General features: G+C 35.9%; 1 protein-coding gene across 1 annotated transcript; it reads left to right on the top strand.

Annotated features, from left to right (window-relative positions):
* The first annotated feature begins 12026 nt into the window (after positions 1 to 12026).
* LOC103972779 (probable protein phosphatase 2C 3) lies at positions 12027 to 18858 on the top strand. The gene is made up of 8 exons (XM_009387134.3): positions 12027 to 12516; positions 16373 to 16544; positions 16650 to 16803; positions 16883 to 16946; positions 17061 to 17168; positions 17327 to 17452; positions 17616 to 17851; positions 18308 to 18858. Exons 1-8 carry the CDS (start codon positions 12295 to 12297, stop codon positions 18522 to 18524), a joined length of 1299 nt encoding a protein of 432 aa, XP_009385409.2. The 5' UTR covers positions 12027 to 12294; the 3' UTR covers positions 18525 to 18858.
* The last annotated feature ends 397 nt before the right edge of the window (positions 18859 to 19255 follow it).

Raw genomic sequence — 19255 nt, 5'->3', positions numbered from 1 at the left:
ATAAAAGTGATTTCAGTAAGAAAGTCGATTCGTAAATCACTTTAACTTTTGATTAAGTGAGATGTAGCAAAGATATAAATGCAGTTTGCGGTTATGGTTCAAATCAGATAGTAGGTGCAAACTAAAATATGATATTCGTACAAAAAAACTGATTTACGTCTAAATGCTGATTCGTAAACCACTTGATTAAGCGAGATGCAGTTAAAGCAAGAATATAAAGGCAGTTTGCAGTTATGATAGAAATCAAAACGTAAATGCAAACTGAAATATGATAATCGTACGATAAAGCTGATTTATGTCTAAACGCCGATTCGGAAAGTGCAAAGCTTGAAACCCAATCGTATATGCGCAGAAAGCAGTAACTTTTGAGGAGGTTTGCAGTAAAGATAAGATGCTCAAAGTAAATGCAAACCGAGATTTAGAGTGGTTCGGTCAATCTTGACCTACTCCACTTTTGGCTTCCTCCACCGACGAGGCCACCGACGTCAACTAGAGGCCTTCCTTCAATAGGCGAAGGGCAACCACCCTTTTACAGTTTCACTCCTTTTGACGGGCTTAGGAGACAATCCTTATAGAATTTCCTTTCCTCTCATAACAGATTAGAACTTAGAAGAAAAGAGGAAGAAAAATTTTCAACTCATACAACACTTTTGAGCTCTAAAAATCACAAAGTAAAATCAGAATTTCGGTGGTTTCTGGGTGCCCTTTCAGTGCTGAAAGGGTGGGGTATTTATAGGCCCCAACCTAGTTTGAATTTGGAGCTTAAAACTGTCAATTCTCGGAATTCCGGGATCTGGCGGTTGCACCGCCTGACTGAGGCGGTTTCACCGCTTGGCAGAGCTCGAAGACTGAGCCTCTAGGCGGTGCCACCTCCTATCAGGGGCGGTTGCACCTCCTGCCAGAACTCGAAGACCGAGCTCAGGCGGTGCCACCGCCTGACTAAGGCGGTTGCACCACTCAGCCAAAGCTCGGAGACCGAGCCCAAGCGGTGCCACCTCCTGTCAAGGGCGGTTGCACCGCCCAGTCTCACTCGGAGACTGAGCCCAGGCGGTGCCACCGCTTGGCTTGGGCGTTTCAACTGCCTGGCAGAAATCAGGGTCCGAATGGGTTGATCCATTCGGCCCAATTTGGGATTTTCAGGGGCCCAATTGCCCCAAGATTAAGTTAATGGGATCACCTCCCATTTCTAACTTAATCATTGTGCTAACTACGATATTTCCTAAGACATTTACTGCAACTTGCTCCGGTGCATCAATCTCTTCTTCCGGTGAGCTTCCGGCGAACTTCCATCGATCATCCCATGAACCCTCGGTGATGCTCCTACGGACTTCTGGCAAACTCCTGGACTTGCGACGATCCACTTGGCGAGTTCCGACGAGCTTCTTTGGCAAGCTCATGGACTTCTCGGATTTGTTCCCGCAGAACCTCCGACGACTGTCCGAACTTCCGTCGAACTCTCGAACTCCCAACGTGATCATTGTCTTGACTCCGGCGCAACTCCTGCTGCATATCTTACTTTCATCGTAGTTAATCCTGCACACTTATCTCAACATATAGATTAGATAACAAATGACAACTGACTTCATCATCAAAATCTGAGATTCAACAATCTCCCCCTTTTTGATGATGACAATCAATTGATAATGGAGTTAACCTTAACTCCCCCTGTCTATATGCCATACTTGAGATAAGTCATTCTTGAATTCAAAACCTTTGAATTCAAGTGACATATTGATAAGTTAAAATCATTTAAACTTATCAATACTCTCATCATGATTCCCATCATGATGTATCTCTCTGAAAATAATGTCAAGGCTTGACATTCATTTTCAAGTTTTACATAACAAGTTTGAATGATGGTAATAGTAGCAATTCATCATATTGTAAGATATCAACATGTAAAACTGCGAAGTAAGATTTTGATATCATTACATGATACAAACAAGGCATAATGCAAATTATAGCAATCATAGCATAGCAATTCATATATCTCTTGGTGATGCAAGCATGGCATTAATACTCATATATTTCTCCCCCTTTGTCATCAACAAAAAGCATGATAATTGTGATACCAGGAGAACAATATAAGCGAATTTTGAGCATAAGTGTGATGCCTTTACTAGGTTCATGTCATTTTCAATAGTGAGTCAATTATGCAACCATGACATGGAGATATCAATTCTGTTTTTACCCCGTATGTTTTTTCCCCGCATTTTCACAAGGATCAAGATATGTATTAGAAACGAATCCTTGTTAGTAAAAACACTATCATTCATATAATCAAGAATCATTTTATTAAATCCATTTCTTTAAAGAATATTCTTCACATAGGTGTATGAGAGATGTATTTTATGTCAACAATGATGAGAATTAAACTCGTTATGACATATGCTTTATTAAGTCAGGAAGAGGATAATGCATCGAGAAACTCCGGTTTTTAAGAGAATCCGAAAACGAAATTAAGACTTTCATGCATTCGGACGAGACTGTGCTATTGATGATCATGAAGACAAAATATGTTTATCATCATGGAAATTTTTATATTCATACACATAATTTCTAACATGTAATTATGTAAAAATCATCATAGCAATTAAGTGAAATTGATCAATCAATCAATAAAGTCCGAAAAATAATTTTAACAAGTTTATGTATTCAGACACATCAACATTCCTAATTCTCTTCTTATGAAATCAAATTGTTCTTCACTTAAAGGTTTTGTAAAAATATCAGCTAGTTGATATTTAGTGTCAATGAACTCTATGATTACATCATGATTAGTAACATGATCTCGTATAAAGTGATGTCTAATATCAATATGTTTTGTTCTTGAGTATTGTATAGGATTCTTTGTTAAACATATTGCACTTGTGTTATCACATTTAATGAGAATATTTTTAAGATGAACTTTATAATCTTCTAAGGTGTTTTTCATCCATACAACTTGTGCACAGCATGCACTTGCTGCAATATATTCAGCTTCGATTGTTGATAGTGCAACCGAATTTTGTTTCTTAGATGACCAGGAAACAAGGGCATGTCCTAAAAATTGACATGTTCCTGATGTGCTTTTTCTATCTAGTCTATAGCCAGCAAAGTCCGCATCAGCATAAGTAATTAACTCAAGATTCTCTGATTTTGGGTACCATAATCCTAGATTTATGGTACCATTAAGATATCTAAGTATTCTTTTAATTGCTTTGAGATGAGATATCTTAGGGTTTGATTGAAATTTAGCACAAAGTCCTACACTGAACATGATATCTAGTCTAATTGTAGTGAGGTAAAGTAAACTTCCTATCATGCCCCTATAAGTTTTTTGATCGAAGTTTTCTTCACTTTCATCAATTTCTAATTTAGTGGAGGTGCTCGTAGGAGTGTTAATAGCTTTTGAGCTATTCATATTAAACTTTTTTAGCAAATTCATAACATATTTAGTTTGACTAATAAATATGTCATTGCTTAGTTGTTTGATTTGTAAGCCTAAGAAGAATGTTAACTCTCACATTAAACTCATTTCGAATTCAAGACTCATAGTTTTAGCAAAAGATTAACAAAGAGATTCATTCGTAGAACCAAAGATAATATCATCAACATAAATCTGAACAATGAGAAAATTATTTTTAAAATTCTTGATGAACAATGTAGTATCAAACTTGCCTTTTGTGAAATTATTTTCAATAAGAAAGGAACTAAGTCTCTCATACCAAGCCCTCGGAGCTTGTTTTAAACCATAGAGAGCTTTAGTTAATCTAAACACATGATTAGGGAGGCTATTATTTTCAAATCCAGGAGGTTGTTCAACATAGACTTCTTCGGAAATAAAGCCATTAAGAAAAGCGCTTTTAACATCCATTTGAAATAACTTAAAATTATTACTACTAGCGTAGGTAAGGAGCATCCTTATGGCTTCTAATCGAGCCACAAGAGCGAAGGTTTCTTCGTAATCGATACCTTCTTCTTGGTTGAGATCTTTGGCCACTAATCTAGCCTTGTTTCTAACCACGATACCATATTCATCTTGCTTGTTTCTAAAAACCCATTTAGTACCAATAACTAAATGGTCATTTGGCCTAGGAACAAGCTTCCACACCTCATTTCTCTTAAATTAATTTAATTCATCTTGCATTGTGATAATCCATGAATCATCTTTCATGGCTTCGTCAACACTTTTGGGTTTAATTTGGGAGAGAAAAGCGACGTTGGAACAAAAATTTTTAAGAGAAGAATATGTTTGAACCCCCTTTGATGTGTCTCCTAAGATTAGCTCCTTAGGATGAGCATCTACATACTTTCAATCCTTGGGTAAGGATGTTTCAGAAGTGGATGCATCCAAGTTGCTAGTTGGAGACGGGGTTTCATTTAAATTCAAGGAATCAAAATTAACATCATCATCAAAATCATTTTTCCTGATTTCGGAAATCTCATTGAAAACAACATGAATGGATTCTTCAATAATTAAAGTTCTTTTATTGAAGATACGAAAAGCTTTAGAAACCGAAGAATAACCAAGAAAGATTCCTTCATCGGATTTAGCATCAAATTTTCCTAAGTTATCTTTTTCATTCAAGATAAAACACTTACACCCAAATACTTTAAAATATAAAACATTGGGTTTTTTGTTGTTCCATAATTCATAGGGAGTTTTGGTGAGTAAGGGTCTTATTAGAACTCTATTCAAAATATAGCATGCAGTGTTTATGGCTTCAGCCCAAAAATATTTGGGTAGGCTATGTTCATTCAACATGGTTCTTGCCATTTCTTGTAAATTTTGATTTTTTCTTTCTACTACTCCATTTTGTTGAGGATTTATAGGAGTAGAGAAATTATGATTGTATCCATTGAGTTCACAAAATTCTTGGAAATCATGGTTTTGAAATTCACCACCGTGATCACTTCTAATTGACGAAATCATAGAACCCTTCTCATTTTGAACAAGTTTACAAAACTTGGTAAAATATCTAAAGCATTCATTTTTCTGTTTTAAGAAGTAAGTCCATGTGTATCTGCTATAGTCATCCACAATGACGAAAGCATATTTGCTACCTCCTAGGCTTGATGTAGAGATTGGTCCGAACAAATCCATATAGATCAATTGTAAGGGCCTAGAGGTGCTTATTTGATTCTTAGATTTGAAACTACCCTTAATTTGTTTACCTATTTGGCAAGCATCACATACATTATCTTTGATGAACTTGATATGAGGAATTCCTCTTACAAGTTCTTTAGATGATATTTGAGTGATTAGTTTCATGCTAGCATGACCTAATCTTCTATGCCATAGCCAAGCATCCTCATTCAAAATCGAAAAACACATTTCATTACACAAATCATTGATGTCAATAGTGTATACGTTACTTTGTTTTAATGCAATCATAGACGTGTTTTTGTGTGGTTTTTAAATGATGCAAGCATTAGATTCGAATCTGACAATATATCCTTTATCACATAATTGACTAATGCTCGAGAGGTTATGTTTTAAACCATCAACTAACAAAACATCTTCGATAAAGAAGTTGGATTTGTTACCTATGGTTCCTTTGCTAATGATTTTACCCTTGTTGTCTCCGAAGCTGACATAGCCTTCGTCTATGCTAGTGAGCTTAGAGAATTGAGATGGATCTCCGGTCATATGCCTTGAGCATCCACTATCAAGGTACCATCTCTTGCTCCTAGCTTGCGATGGTATATGTTTCTACAAGAAAGGATGATCTTTAGGTACCCATTTGCTTTTGGGTGCCTCAAAAATAGATCTATATTTTTTATCATGTTGCATAGAATTTATCATGGTTCCTTTAGGAATCCAAATTAATCTGTTCGGACTAATTTTCTTGAATGGACAATAATGTGTTTTGTGTCCAAGTTTGTAACAAAAGTTGCATTTACTTTGGTGTCAAACATATAAGATGGGGCCTTTTATGAAGGTGGTTGGATTTTGATGAGGACTTCTCACAAATCCGATTCCACTTCTTTTGGGAACGTGACCCTTGTTTGCAAGGATCATGTTCAAGGACTTGCTACCAACCTCGAATTTCTTCAAGGTGTCCTTAAGTAGCAAGTTTTCCTTTTGGAGAGTTTCTAGATCATGGTATTTTATGCATGAACCTAAACTATCATGATATTCAGTTTTTAACTTATCGAAATTACAAATAAGACTATCATGCTCCTTTTTTAGCAATTTGTATTTTCTACTAATAATCTTGCATTCATCAAATAAGTCATGGAAGGCATTTAATAATTCATCAAATGATAAATCTGCATCTATTAAATTTGTTACCTCCTCTCCGATGGCCATTAAGGCATAATGAGCAACTTGCTCGGTGTTGGACTCCTCTTCTTCGGATGCGCTCGAGTCATCCCACGTTGCTTTGAGCGCCTTCTTCTTTGATGTTCTCTTTCTGACTTGGGGACAATCACTTTTGTAGTGTCCCGGCTTTTTGCATTCGTAGCAAATAACTTGGTCCTTCTTGGGTTCAAGTTTATTTTTTGTGTCATTCTTAAACTTGTTTCTTTTAATGAATTTTTTAAAATTTCTTGTTAGAAGTGCCAAGTCATCGTCACAGTCCTCATCACTTGAGTTTTCTCTCAAGTGGTCTTCTGAAGTTCTAAGTGCCATATCCTTCCTGTTCTTTGGAAGGATGTCTTCTTGCTCTTCATGAGCTTTGCAAGTCATCTCGTAGGTCATTAATGACCCGATTAGTTCTTCAAGAGGGAAGTCGTTTAGATCTTTCGCCTCTTGAATAGCAGTGACTTTAGGATCCCAACTTTTAGGAAGGGATCTTAGAATCTTATTTACGAGCTCAAAATCCGAAAAACTTTTTCCGAGTCCTTTTAGACTGTTGACGACATCCGTGAAACGGGTAAACATGTCGCCAATAGTCTCACTCGGTTTCATCCGGAAAAGTTCGAAAGAATGTAACAAAAGATTGATTTTTGACTCTTTCACTCTACTTGTGCCTTCGTGAGTCACTTCGAGTGTGTGCCAAATATCAAATGCGGTTTCACAAACCGAAACACGGTTGAACTTGTTTTTATCAAGTGCACAAAATAAGACATTCATAGCCTTTGCATTAAGAGCGAAAGCCTTCTTCTCCAATTCATTCCAATCGATCATTGGAAGAGAAGACTTCGAAAATCCATTTTCGACAAGATTCCAAAGTTCAAAATCCATAGAAATAAGAAAGATCCTCATTCGGGTCTTCCAATAGGTGTAGTCCGTCCCATTGAACATGGGTGGACGTGTAATAGAATAGCCCTCTTGGTTTCCGGCGTATGCCATCTCTCTTGGGTTTTAATCTGTTTGAGAGTTAACCCCGCTCTGATACCAATTGTTAGGATCAAGAGCACTAAGAGGGGGGGTGGTGAATTAGTGCAGCGGAAAACCTTCTACGATTAAAAAAACTGCGTTCGTTCGATAAAAGTGATTTCAGTAAGAAAGTCGATTCGTAAATCACTTTAACTTTTGATTAAGCGAGATGCAGCAAAGATATAAATACAGTTTGCAGTTATGGTTCAAATCAGATAGTAGGCACAAATTGAAATATGATATTCGTACGAAAAAACTGATTTACGTCTAAATACTGATTCGTAAATCACTTGATTAAGCGAGATGCAGTTAAAGCAAGGATATAAAGGCAGTTTGCAGTTATGATAGAAATCAAAACGTAAACGCAACTGAAATATGATGATCGTACGATAAAGCTGATTTACGTCTAAACGCCGATTCGGAAAGTACAAAGCTTGAAACCCAATCGTATATGCGCAGAAAGCAGTAACTTTTGAGGAGGTTTGCAGTAAAGATAAGATGCTCAAAGTAAATGCAAACCGAGATTTAGAGTGGTTCGGTCAATCTTGACCTACTCCACTTTTGGCTTCCTCCACCGACGAGGCCACCGACGTCAACTAGAGGCCTTCCTTCAATAGGCGAAGGGCAACCACCCTTTTACAGTTTCACTCCTTTTGACGGGCTTAGGAGACAATCCTTATAGAATTTCCTTTCCTCTCATAACAGATTAGAACTTAGAAGAAAAGAGGAAGAAAAATTTTCAACTCATACAACACTTTTGAGCTCTAAAAATCATAAAGTAAAATCAGAATTTCGGTGGTTTCTAGGTGCCCTTTCAGTGCTGAAAGGGTGGGGTATTTATAGGCCCCAACCCAGTTTGAATTTGGAACTCAAAACTATCAATTCCCGGAATTCCGGGATCTGGCGGTTGCACCGCCTGGCAGAGCTCGAAGACTGAGCCTCTGGGCGGTGCCACCTCTTGTCAGGGGCGGTTGCACCTCCTGCTAGAGCTCGAAGACCGAGCTCAAGCGGTGCCACCGCCTGACTGAGGCGGTTGCACCGCTCAGCCAGAGCTCGGAGACCGAGCCCAAGCGGTGCCACCTCCTGTCAGGGGCGGTTGCACCGCCCAGTCTCGCTCGGAGACTTAGCCCAGGCGGTGCCACCGCTTGGCTTGGGCGGTTCAACCGCCTAACAGAAATCAGGGTCCGAATGGGTTGATCCATTCGGCCCAATTTGGGTTTTTCAGGGGCCCAATTGCCCCAAGATTAAGTTAATGGGACCACCTCCCATTTCCAACTTAATCATTGTGCTAACTACGATATTTCCTAAGACATTTACTGCAACTTGCTCCGGTGCGTCAATCGCTTCTTCCGGCGAGCTTCCGGCGAACTTCCGTCGATCATCCGATGAACCCTCGGTGATGCTCCTACGGACTTCCAGCAAACTCCTGGACTTGCGACGATCCACTTAGCGAGTTCCGACGAGCTTCTTTGGCAAGCTCATGGACTTCTCGGATTTGTTCCCGTAGAACCTCCGACGACTGTCCGAACTTCCGTCGAACTCTCGAACTCCCAACGTGATCATTGTCTTGACTCCGGCGCAACTCCTGCTGCATATCTTACTTTCATAATAGTTAATCCTACACACTTATCTCAACATATAGATTAGATAACAAATGACAATTGACTTCATCATCAAAATCCGAGATTCAATATTATCTTGTGAGGCTATTACTTTTATTTGATAATGGGATCCACATGGACATATATAAATGTTTTTTCTTTTATTTTATTTTAAATTTTTAGAATTTTTAGTTCTTACGTAGTGTGTCATTTTCTAATTTTCTCTAATATTTTAATTTTTTAACAAAAATATCATTCACTCATGTAATTTTTTTTTATATTTGAGCTTCAAATTAGGTCCCAAACACCTAGTAAAAAATTGACATTCATAAAATATTTTCTTATATGTGATACACAATTTTTTGAGTAAAATTCAAAAAAATGCATTGCACAACAGGACTTGTCAAAATATTCTAAAATTTTGAATATATCTTTAAACTTAATCTAGATGGACATATACTGGTATTTTTCTATTTTTTTAGAATTTTTAACTCATGCTACTTGTATCATTTTTTAAATTTTTTTTTAATTTTTTTATATTTTCACAATAATATCTTGCACTCATGCAATAATTTTTTATGTTTAAACTTCTAATAAGGTTGTAATCAATTGGTAAATATTTGACCCTTAGAAAATATTTTCTTATATGTGATGCATTATTTTTGGCCAAAATCCAAAAATGGTACATTGCATAGCAGGACTTGTCAAAATATCCTGAAATTTTGAAGATATATCGAATTTGATCTAGATGGATATATAAGTATTTTTCTATTTAAAAAAAAATGTTTCATATTTTTTAGAATTATTTAGCTCATGCACATTGTGTCATTTTTTATTTTCTAAAAAAATAATTTTTTATAAAAATATCATGCACTAGTGTAATTTTTTTGATATTTGGCCTTCTAATTAAGTCTCACATACCTGGTAAAAATTTGACTATAAAAAAGTTTTACTAATATATATGATGCATTATTTTTGGCTAAAGCTAAAAAATAATGCATTGCATTGCTGGACTTATCAAAATACCTTAAAATTTTTTGGCTACTTTTAATGATATATATATATATATATATATATATATATATCAGTGTTTTTTTCTATTTTAGGGGATTTTATTATTTTTAGAATTATTGAGTTCCTACATAGTGTGCCAATTTATAATTTTTGATTTTTTTCAAAATTTTTCAAAAATATCATGTGCTCCTGCAATATTTTTTGACATTTGACCTTCTAATTATGTCTTAAACAGCTATTAAATATTTAACTATCAAAAAAGTTTTACTAGTATGTGATATATTATTTTTGGCTAAGATTCCAAAATAATGCTTTGCATAGCAGAACTGATCAAAATGCCTTGAAAATTTTTGTTACCATTAAATTGAATCTAGATGGACATATGCCAATATTTTTCTATTTTTAGAGAATTTTTAATATTTTTTGTAATTATTTAGATCTTGCATAGTATTTTCTAATTTTTAAATATATATTTTAAATTTTCACAAAAATATCATGCATTCATGTTTTTTTTATTTTTTTGACATTTGACCTTCTAATTAGGTATCAAACATCTGGTAAAAAATTGGTCATAAAAAAAATTTATTAATATGCAATGCACTATTTTTGACCAAAATCCAAAAATAATGTATCACATACTATGACATCTCAAAATGCCTTAAAAGTTTTAGGATGCCTTTCAACTAAATCTAGATGAACATATATCAGTAATTTTTTATTTTAAAAATTATTTAGGTCCTACACAAAATGTTATTTTTTAATTTTAAAAAATATATTTTAAAATTTCCTCAAAAATATTAATTACTCATGCAATGATCGTTGATATTTGACATTCCAGTCAGGGTCTCGAACACTTGATAAAAATAATTGGCCATCAGAATTTTTTTACAAATATGCGATGCACTATTTTGGCAAAATACAGTGAATAGTAATAAAGATATATGCAATGTTTTTTTTTTAAAGCTCATTATTTTTGCCTTACATGAAAGTACGATATGAAGACCTTGATACATGCAATGTTTCAAGCTCATACATTTAAAAATAAATATCAAACAACGAAAGATGCTTTAAATACCATACTATTCATAAAAACCCTATATATATATATATATATCTATATATATAATCTTATCTAAATAGCCATTAAATGATCGAACAGTAACAAAAATAATTTTAATACCATAATATTCATGAATATTCATGAATATATATATATATATATATATATATATATCTTTTATCTAAATAACTAGTAAATGATTGAGAAGTAATAAAGACAATAATATACTTACATAATATTTTTTGCGTTCTTGATTCAAGAAGAAAGGAAAAAAAAATACAAAGGAAAAAAAGGAAAAGACAAAGAACACCAACATTTCACGTATGGAAGAAAAGAAAAAAAGTAACAAATGAAAACTCTTTTGCCTCTTCATCGATATCACCACCAGTACTAAGACGATAGCCACTTCATGGGCTTTCTTAGAAAAAAAAATTATTTTAACTCAAACCGATCAGCAAAATCTTATTGAATAGATAGTCCAAACCCACTATTTTGAGCATAGTTGTCTTAGATAAAATAGCTCATCAAGAGATGTCGTTTGGGTATTTTTCAAAATACGAGTGTTGTACAGAGAGAAAAAAAAAAAACCAAATTTATTATTTTTTTTCAAGAATTCATTTATTTATTTTACTTAAATTATGTTTCTTTTTATTGGATATCTTTTTCCTAGATCTGGGGGAAAAAAACAATGTCTGATACACTCAAATGTAGATTCATTTATACAATGGTATACTAACCACTAGAATGTCTCAAAAGGTTTCAAAAAATATTTATTCTCCCAGCAGTTAGTTTGGTAATATGTATTTTATTTTCTTTTCCTTCAATTATTTTATACGTTAGTTATCCTTTCATCTTGGCACGTTAAAAAATATATTATATTAAATAAATAAAGGGAAAAGGGAAAGTGTGAGTACACCAAGAAATACTTTATTTCTTGTTTTCCTTTTGCCACTGCATCATCTACTCAATTGGTATGATTGGCTTTTGGTATTATGTATTTTAATTATGATATACTACTCATATATTTGTTCCCACTGCTCCATCTCCGCACTCCGCACTCCGCACTCCGCAGCCGCGCCAACTGTTGCGAACGGTGGGTTGGGTTGGGCTTCGATCGGCATGCAGTATATAATAATGCTTGGATTCCATTGAGGACTCGCAGTGTTTCCGCGTTGTTTGTTTGTTGATGATCGCTTCCCCTCTTCTTCCTCCTTCCTCCCTTTGCCACCCGCGTCCAGATCTGCGCCTGCGCCCTTCCGATTGCGACGCTCCTTCCTGCTCCGCCATGGATCGGAGGTAGCGAGGCGGCGGGGATGGCGGGCGGAGACGGCGAGCGCCGCCGCCGCCATAGCAGCGGCGCGATGGTGCCCCTCGCGCTGCTGATCGGCGAGGAGGCGAGGATGGAGAAGATGGAGCGGCCGCGCATCCGCTACGGCTGCGCCGCCCAGTCCAAGAAGGGCGAGGACTACTTCCTCATCAGGACCGACTGCTGCCGCGTTCTTGGCGACCCTTCCTCTTCCTTCTCCGTGTTCGCGGTATGTTTTCGCCTCCGATCCCCCATCTCTGTCTTTTTCCGTACCGGAGCTGAGTTTACCCGGTGTTGTTTCTCTTTTGACTGGTTGACTTGGAGAAGGAAGCCTTCTCTTATGTCAATCTGACGCTATTGATACGATCGACTTGTGGATACTGTAGTTTCTATCCAACTGGGGTCTGCACTAGATCAGGAAGAGTAAGAATCTCGTGAATGTGGTCTTTGATCGAACTACTAATTGTTGTTGTAAGGCTCAGGGAAATTGACTACATAAAAAAGGCATAGACCGTCATGAGCAGGTTTACTTTAGACCAGTGTAAGTTTCGGATCAGGATGATATAGTTGTGGAACGGTTCCAAGCAGCCTGAAAGGCAAGATGATACGAGGAAGAGAGTCAAGGGCAAAATAATTCTCAACACGAAGCCAAGTTTTGGGAGGACCATAGATTTTCTTTCTGACCCATTTACTTACGAAGTGCTTTGATGTCAAGGTCATTTATGTGTAGCCAAAATATATGAACAACACGCTAAGGTTGGGCAATTGGCATTATTCATATGATCGAGTTCTGTAGTTTCTTTCAAATTGGAGACTGTACCAGATTGGGTAGAGTACAAAATCTTGCGAACGTGGTATTTGATCAAACTGCTAATTGTTGTTTTAAGGATCAAGGCAGTTGACTACATCAGCAAGGCATAGACTGCAATGATCAGTTTTTCTTGGGACCAGGGTAAGTTTAGGATCAAGATGATATACTTGTGGTCCTTGTGAAATGGGATGTTGAACTGTTCTCAGTAGCATGAATCGCAAGATGATAGGAGGAACAGAGTAAAGGGGAACAAAAATCCCAACACAACCAGAAGTTTTGGGACAAACAGAGATTTTTTTTCTGTCCTCTTTACTTCGAAAGTAGATAGATGTTCCTCAAGGTCAATTAAATGTAGCCAAAATATATGAACATCTACAACAAGCTCTAAGGTTGGTCAATATGGTGGGCTTTGAGCAGTAAATCGCCTCCCAAACCAGCCTAATTGATAATTTCGATTTTTTTTCAAATCTGAGTACATGTCATTTCCTTTAATCATTTCACAATTAATGGAATTTGAATCCACCTCAAGAAGTGTATGCAAAATCTTGTGAATAAGTTTTTAGATTGAACTACCAATTATAGATTTAAAAAATTCAAAAAGTGTTAATTGTTTAGATTCATTTGATTTTATAAACAAAGTTCTTTTGGTCAATGGTAAGTCAAATGCTCAAAATTTGACTAGAGCTCTGAAATTATTTTAGCAACTCGAGTGATGAGTAGGCAAAGATAAGAGGAAGAAATGGTAAAGGATAATAACTAGGCAGTAAACACTAGAGAGAACTTTTGAAAGGAAGAGATATCACTGTTAAACTTGTTCTCTATAACCAATATAATGTATCTTTATAGGTCTCATTCCAGTAGAAATTAGCAATTAATATGTAAACAACTATAATCTTGGTCTATCATAGGTTCAGACACCTAGCTGACAGTTATATTATGTCTCTTCCAAATCAGGCTCATTATGGTGTCCTTCAACTGTTCCTATCATCAAACTTTTGTGACATTCTCATGTCAAGAAGCTTGTCTTAGGTTTTGGATTTATACAACATATCTTGAAATTATAATTTAAGAACTCACCTTTTAGGTCAGCTTGATTGTTCCCAGTGGGGACCCAGTATTAATGACATGATCCATTTCTTAGATATCCATATACAGTCACGAAAGTCTTCATTTTAGTGGAATCAAAATGTTGAAGTACCATCCAATCATCTTATCTATCTGTGCATTAGTTGTGCAATTGCTTTGTGTGTTACAAGTTGTTGCTAAATCTTCATTACAATATTTTCAAAAATAGCTTATAGAGTGGACATTATGGACACTTGTATAGTTGTATTGTTTTGGCACTACATAAAGATGTAAACCTCTTTGAAAGAGATGTTTGCAAGGTTTGAGATTTTGAGCATCTTTCTATGGAATGAAGCAGGTCATCTTGCTGAAGCTTTCTGCTACAAATAGAATTGAAAAAACCCTTCTAGAGTTCAAGTTAAACCAAGTCAATGTATATTTTAATGGACAAATACAATGCCAAAGGAGGCATAGAAGTCATTGTTTGTAAATTTTCTTTGGTTATCTAACATATTTGCAAATTTTGGTGTACCACTGTCAGATTTAACATGGTAAAATCTCTTTATCAATTAGAGTATGAGCGCTCATTGCTTGTTCCTTTTGGCAGTAAGGAGTATAATAATGCCTAATCAGGTACCAAAGGAAAATGAAACTGAGAGAAATATCCAGCATAGTTCTCAAATGGTCAAGTCAGCTTAAGGTTTGATACAGTGTGAAGTTCAGGCTCTACCTTAATCGTCTAGGTATATGTCAGGCAACAAATTCAATGCAAACTTGTTTCTTAGTTAGAAAATACTTGTGAGTACTTTATAACTTTTTTAGAAATTCAGCATTCAGACACACCTTAGATATTACAGTAGAATCATGGACATTAGAAATTCATTTGGAGATGTTCTTATTATTTTTATTATCTTAAGTCAAGTGATGTACAAACAACTAGAGTTCTGTATGTGCATTGCATGTGGACAAAGAATTTCAAGACTAGAGGGAAGAGTTCACATTCATGTTACTGTCTATTTCTTCTTCCAAGTGGTTATGCTTTGACCCCGTAGGTGCCATCTCACTACCAGAAATTGTGCTTCTTGCTTTGAAATTTAAAGTCCCATGGGTCAAAGCAGTAATGGTTTCCCAGTGGGTTATGCCTTGATCCTATATTTGCCATTTCAGTATCAAAGATTGTGCTCCTTGCATCTGTCCTTGTTTGAAAGCATAGTGAAGGAAAATAGTTTATGTTATTCTTAGGAAAAAAATTCTTTCTAATTGGAACATTGTTGACGGCAATCTCATGCTGCGACCAGTATGATTGTGATGTTTACCCTTGAAATTTGTGGACCCGAGCTATTCTCAACTTGGTGGTATATCAATGAGCATTTCTCTATGTTGGGTTTATGGACACAAGCAAATTAATATAGGTGAACTGGTTAAAGTTTGACAGCAATTGATATTTAAGGGGCCTTCTTGATGCATAAGATCTTCCAAACAATTTGTGTAATCTAGGATAGAAAATTTTTTGAAGAAAGTCAACTCTGAAAAATAGGGATTTTTTTAGGGTTTTTTATATTTAACTTGATTTCTATAGCCAGTACATGTGCATTTTATTGGCCTCATGGACGTTATGGAATTAACAGAAAAATGATTAAATAAAGTTTGGCTAATACAGCACTGTTATACTAAGAACTTCTTCGTTGAGTAACTTGTCTTCCAATTAGTGTTTAAAATTTTCATTTTTTTTCATATTTGATCATTTGACCTCATTTAATTCCTTCATCAAATATCTTGCTGAAAGAGGGATCATATCTTAGAGTAAAGCATGGTTTAAGTTTAAAGTGATTCCCCTCTTTGGCCAAGTATATGCTTTTCAAATTTCTTTGATAACTCAATAATATTATACTTTTGGGTTTGACTTCCTTCTTAAGTCGCACTCATCTAAATGGACTCCTTTGTAGTAGGCCTAGTTTGAGTGTAATCTTTTTACCGCAAAAATAAAGGTCTAATGAGCTAATATCTTCTTTGCTGATTTGTTGTCAAAGTAACTTCTGTTCACATGTCAAATCTTTGCTCCAAGTCAATTAAAAATATTTTATCGCTTACGTGTTAAAATGCCATAAACACAGTCTCCGGGTAGTCTTGGCTCATAAGGAGTTGTGATATGTTGATTACTTGCATTATGAATTTTAATGAACTGATTTATTTTTAAAAAATTCTTCAGGTCCTTGATGGGCATAATGGTAATGCAGCAGCAATATATACAAGAGACAACTTGTTGAATCATGTCATGGGTGCAATTCCCCATGGGCTTGGGCGGGAAGATTGGCTTCAAGCTCTGCCGCGTGCTTTGGTTGCTGGATTTGTCAAGACTGATAAAGAATTCCAGAGAAAAGGCATGCTTTTGCTTCCTTTCTTTTTGAGATGTGCTCATGGATGTTTTTCCCACATTTAGTTAGTCGATTTATAAAAAAAACATATGTTCCATGAACTTTTTTCAGGACAAACATCTGGAACCACTGTTACATTTGTGATAATTGATGGATGGACAATCACTGTTGCGTCAGTTGGTGATTCTCGATGCATTTTGGATGCACAGGGAGGGGTGATTTCTGCATTGACTGTTGATCATAGGCTAGAAGAAAATGTTGAAGAGTGGGTATCGGTGCTGTATCTTGCACCATTATGTTCCTTTAATTCTATCCTCTTAAATATGATTAATATGTCATGGTAGGAGGGAACGTGTTACTGCTAGTGGAGGTGAAGTGGGAAGGCTCAGCATTGTAGGTGGTGCTGAGGTGGGATATTTATTTATTTATATTATAAAAAAAATAAATACCTATAATTCATATTTGCTATGGTGCTCGATGATCGCATTATTCACCTTCATATATTTTGTGCCTCATTTTCAGATAGGTCCCCTTCGCTGTTGGCCAGGAGGATTATGCCTATCCAGATCAATAGGAGACATGGATGTTGGGGAATTTATTGTTCCAGTACCTTATGTGAAGCAAATCAAGGTATTTCCGTTCTTTCTACTAGATAACATGGATCATAAGGATTTTCGTAATAAGTTCTCAACAATATCTTGCCACCACTCTTTCTGACTAACATGAATTTAAATATTTAGCTACCTTCCTTTGTTTGCTTGTCCTAAAGATCTCCATTTTTGTGCTAGCTTTTAAAAGCTGGGGGAAGACTTATAATTGCTTCAGATGGTATTTGGGATGCCCTGACCTCTGATATGGCTGCAAACTCTTGCCGAGGATTGCCTGCAGAGCTTGCTGCCAGACAAGTTGTTAAGGTGATTAACATTACCCTGTCATTTTTGAGCTCAGAGATTTGTTGCACCATCATGAATCGTTTCTTTAGCATTTTCACAGTCTTGTATAAGAATTCATTTCTCCATTATTAAGAGTAAACGATTGATTTTTTTTGTCACTACATCGTGGCTGATAACCTATCAGGAAGCACTTAGGACAAGGGGGTTGAAGGATGACACTACTTGCATTGTTGTTGATATAACTCAAACTGATCAATCATCAGAACCTCCTCCATCCACTCCAAAAAAGGTGAACAGACTCAAGTCTTTCATCTTCAGGAGAAAGCCAAAGGATTCTGTTAATAAGCTAGCAAAGAAGCTTTCTGCAGTTGGTGTAGTTGAGGAACTATTTGAAGAGGGTTCAGCAATGCTTGCAGAAAGGTCCGTGTTCCAGAAACCATAGTGCATGATCCGATCTTGTTTTGTTTTATCATAAATTTCATTTCACATGTCACTTGATTCTTGCTCCTTGCTCCTTTTTTAATTCTAGTGGCAGACTTCACTTCATGGAGTTAAAATTGACGTAGATCTTAAACTCTCTATCTATCTGGAGAGGAGGCTATATATATATATATATATAATATATATATATATAATATATATATATATATATATATATATATATATATATATATATATATATATTTCGTGCAGGCATATTTTCATCATCAATTAGTAGATTTGACTTATTGGTTTTTCCATGACTGTTGCATGTATCATTGGAGGATGAAAATTGCAAATAACATCTTGTGGTTTTGAGGTTGATTTTCTTTTAGAAAATCATCTGATTGATGCATACAAGTCTTGTTTCAGACATTCAAATTTCCTGTTTTCCAGGCTAGGGAATGACTCATCGGCGGAAAAAACATCGAATGTGTTCACATGCGCTATATGCCAGGCGATCCTTGTTCCAAGCAAAGGAGTATCCGTTCATGCTGGCTCCATCTTCTCCACCAACTCGAAGCCTTGGGAAGGTCCCTTCCTCTGTGATGATTGCCGCAACAAAAAGGACGCTATGGAAGGAAAACGCCCAAGTGGAGTCAAAGTGCTGTAGTTCTCTCCTCCCTCTTCCCCTACCGGACTCTCATCCCATTGCTTTCTGAGGTATCCTGAAATTGTTTGCTGCCATTTTTTATGGGCTGCATGGTTATTTCATTCCGGGGGATCAACGAGGCATGGAAGTAAATGATCTGATTGTTTTGTTACATGAAGTTTGGGTCTTTCAATTCTTTTGTCCTCATTATTTCTTTGTTGGCCACGAACAGAGCGAGTGAACACTAGTTGAAATCTCATCACTTGTATTGGTATTAATACTGCTTGTAGTTCTATTAACAAGATCATTAATGTTGTTCCACTTTAAATGACATTCTTTTTTTCTATTGTGTTTATTATTAATATCTTAGACTTCCATTAAATTCCTTGATATTTGTCAATAGTCACACGATTCAAGCGGGAAAAACCAACGTCAAGATATTTTATCTTAATCATTTTTTTTTTCGCATCGTATGACGCTACGGTTAAAGGCCTCCTCTGATATTGTCGAAAGCAGGTGTCACACGTGTCTTCAACAGCTCTATTCGAAACCTGATTTTGGATCTTTGATGCTTAAATTAATAACGTATGGTATAAATTTATTTTCATAATATTTTTGATGCTAGAAGGAGGGTTTGAATCTTCTAGTTAACAACTACATGTAACCAACTGAGCTATTCTAGTTGATAAAGTATTTTTTATCATTTGGTCACCCTAATGTGGATAAGAGTTGTTTGTCAGTTAGATGATAGT

This window comes from Musa acuminata, chromosome BXJ1-11, assembly GCF_036884655.1.
Source record: "Musa acuminata AAA Group cultivar baxijiao chromosome BXJ1-11, Cavendish_Baxijiao_AAA, whole genome shotgun sequence".
NCBI classification, from domain to species: Eukaryota; Viridiplantae; Streptophyta; class Magnoliopsida; order Zingiberales; family Musaceae; genus Musa; species Musa acuminata.
Note: the sequence above shows the minus strand (reverse complement) of the source record. Positions and strands in the feature narration are given on the sequence as shown.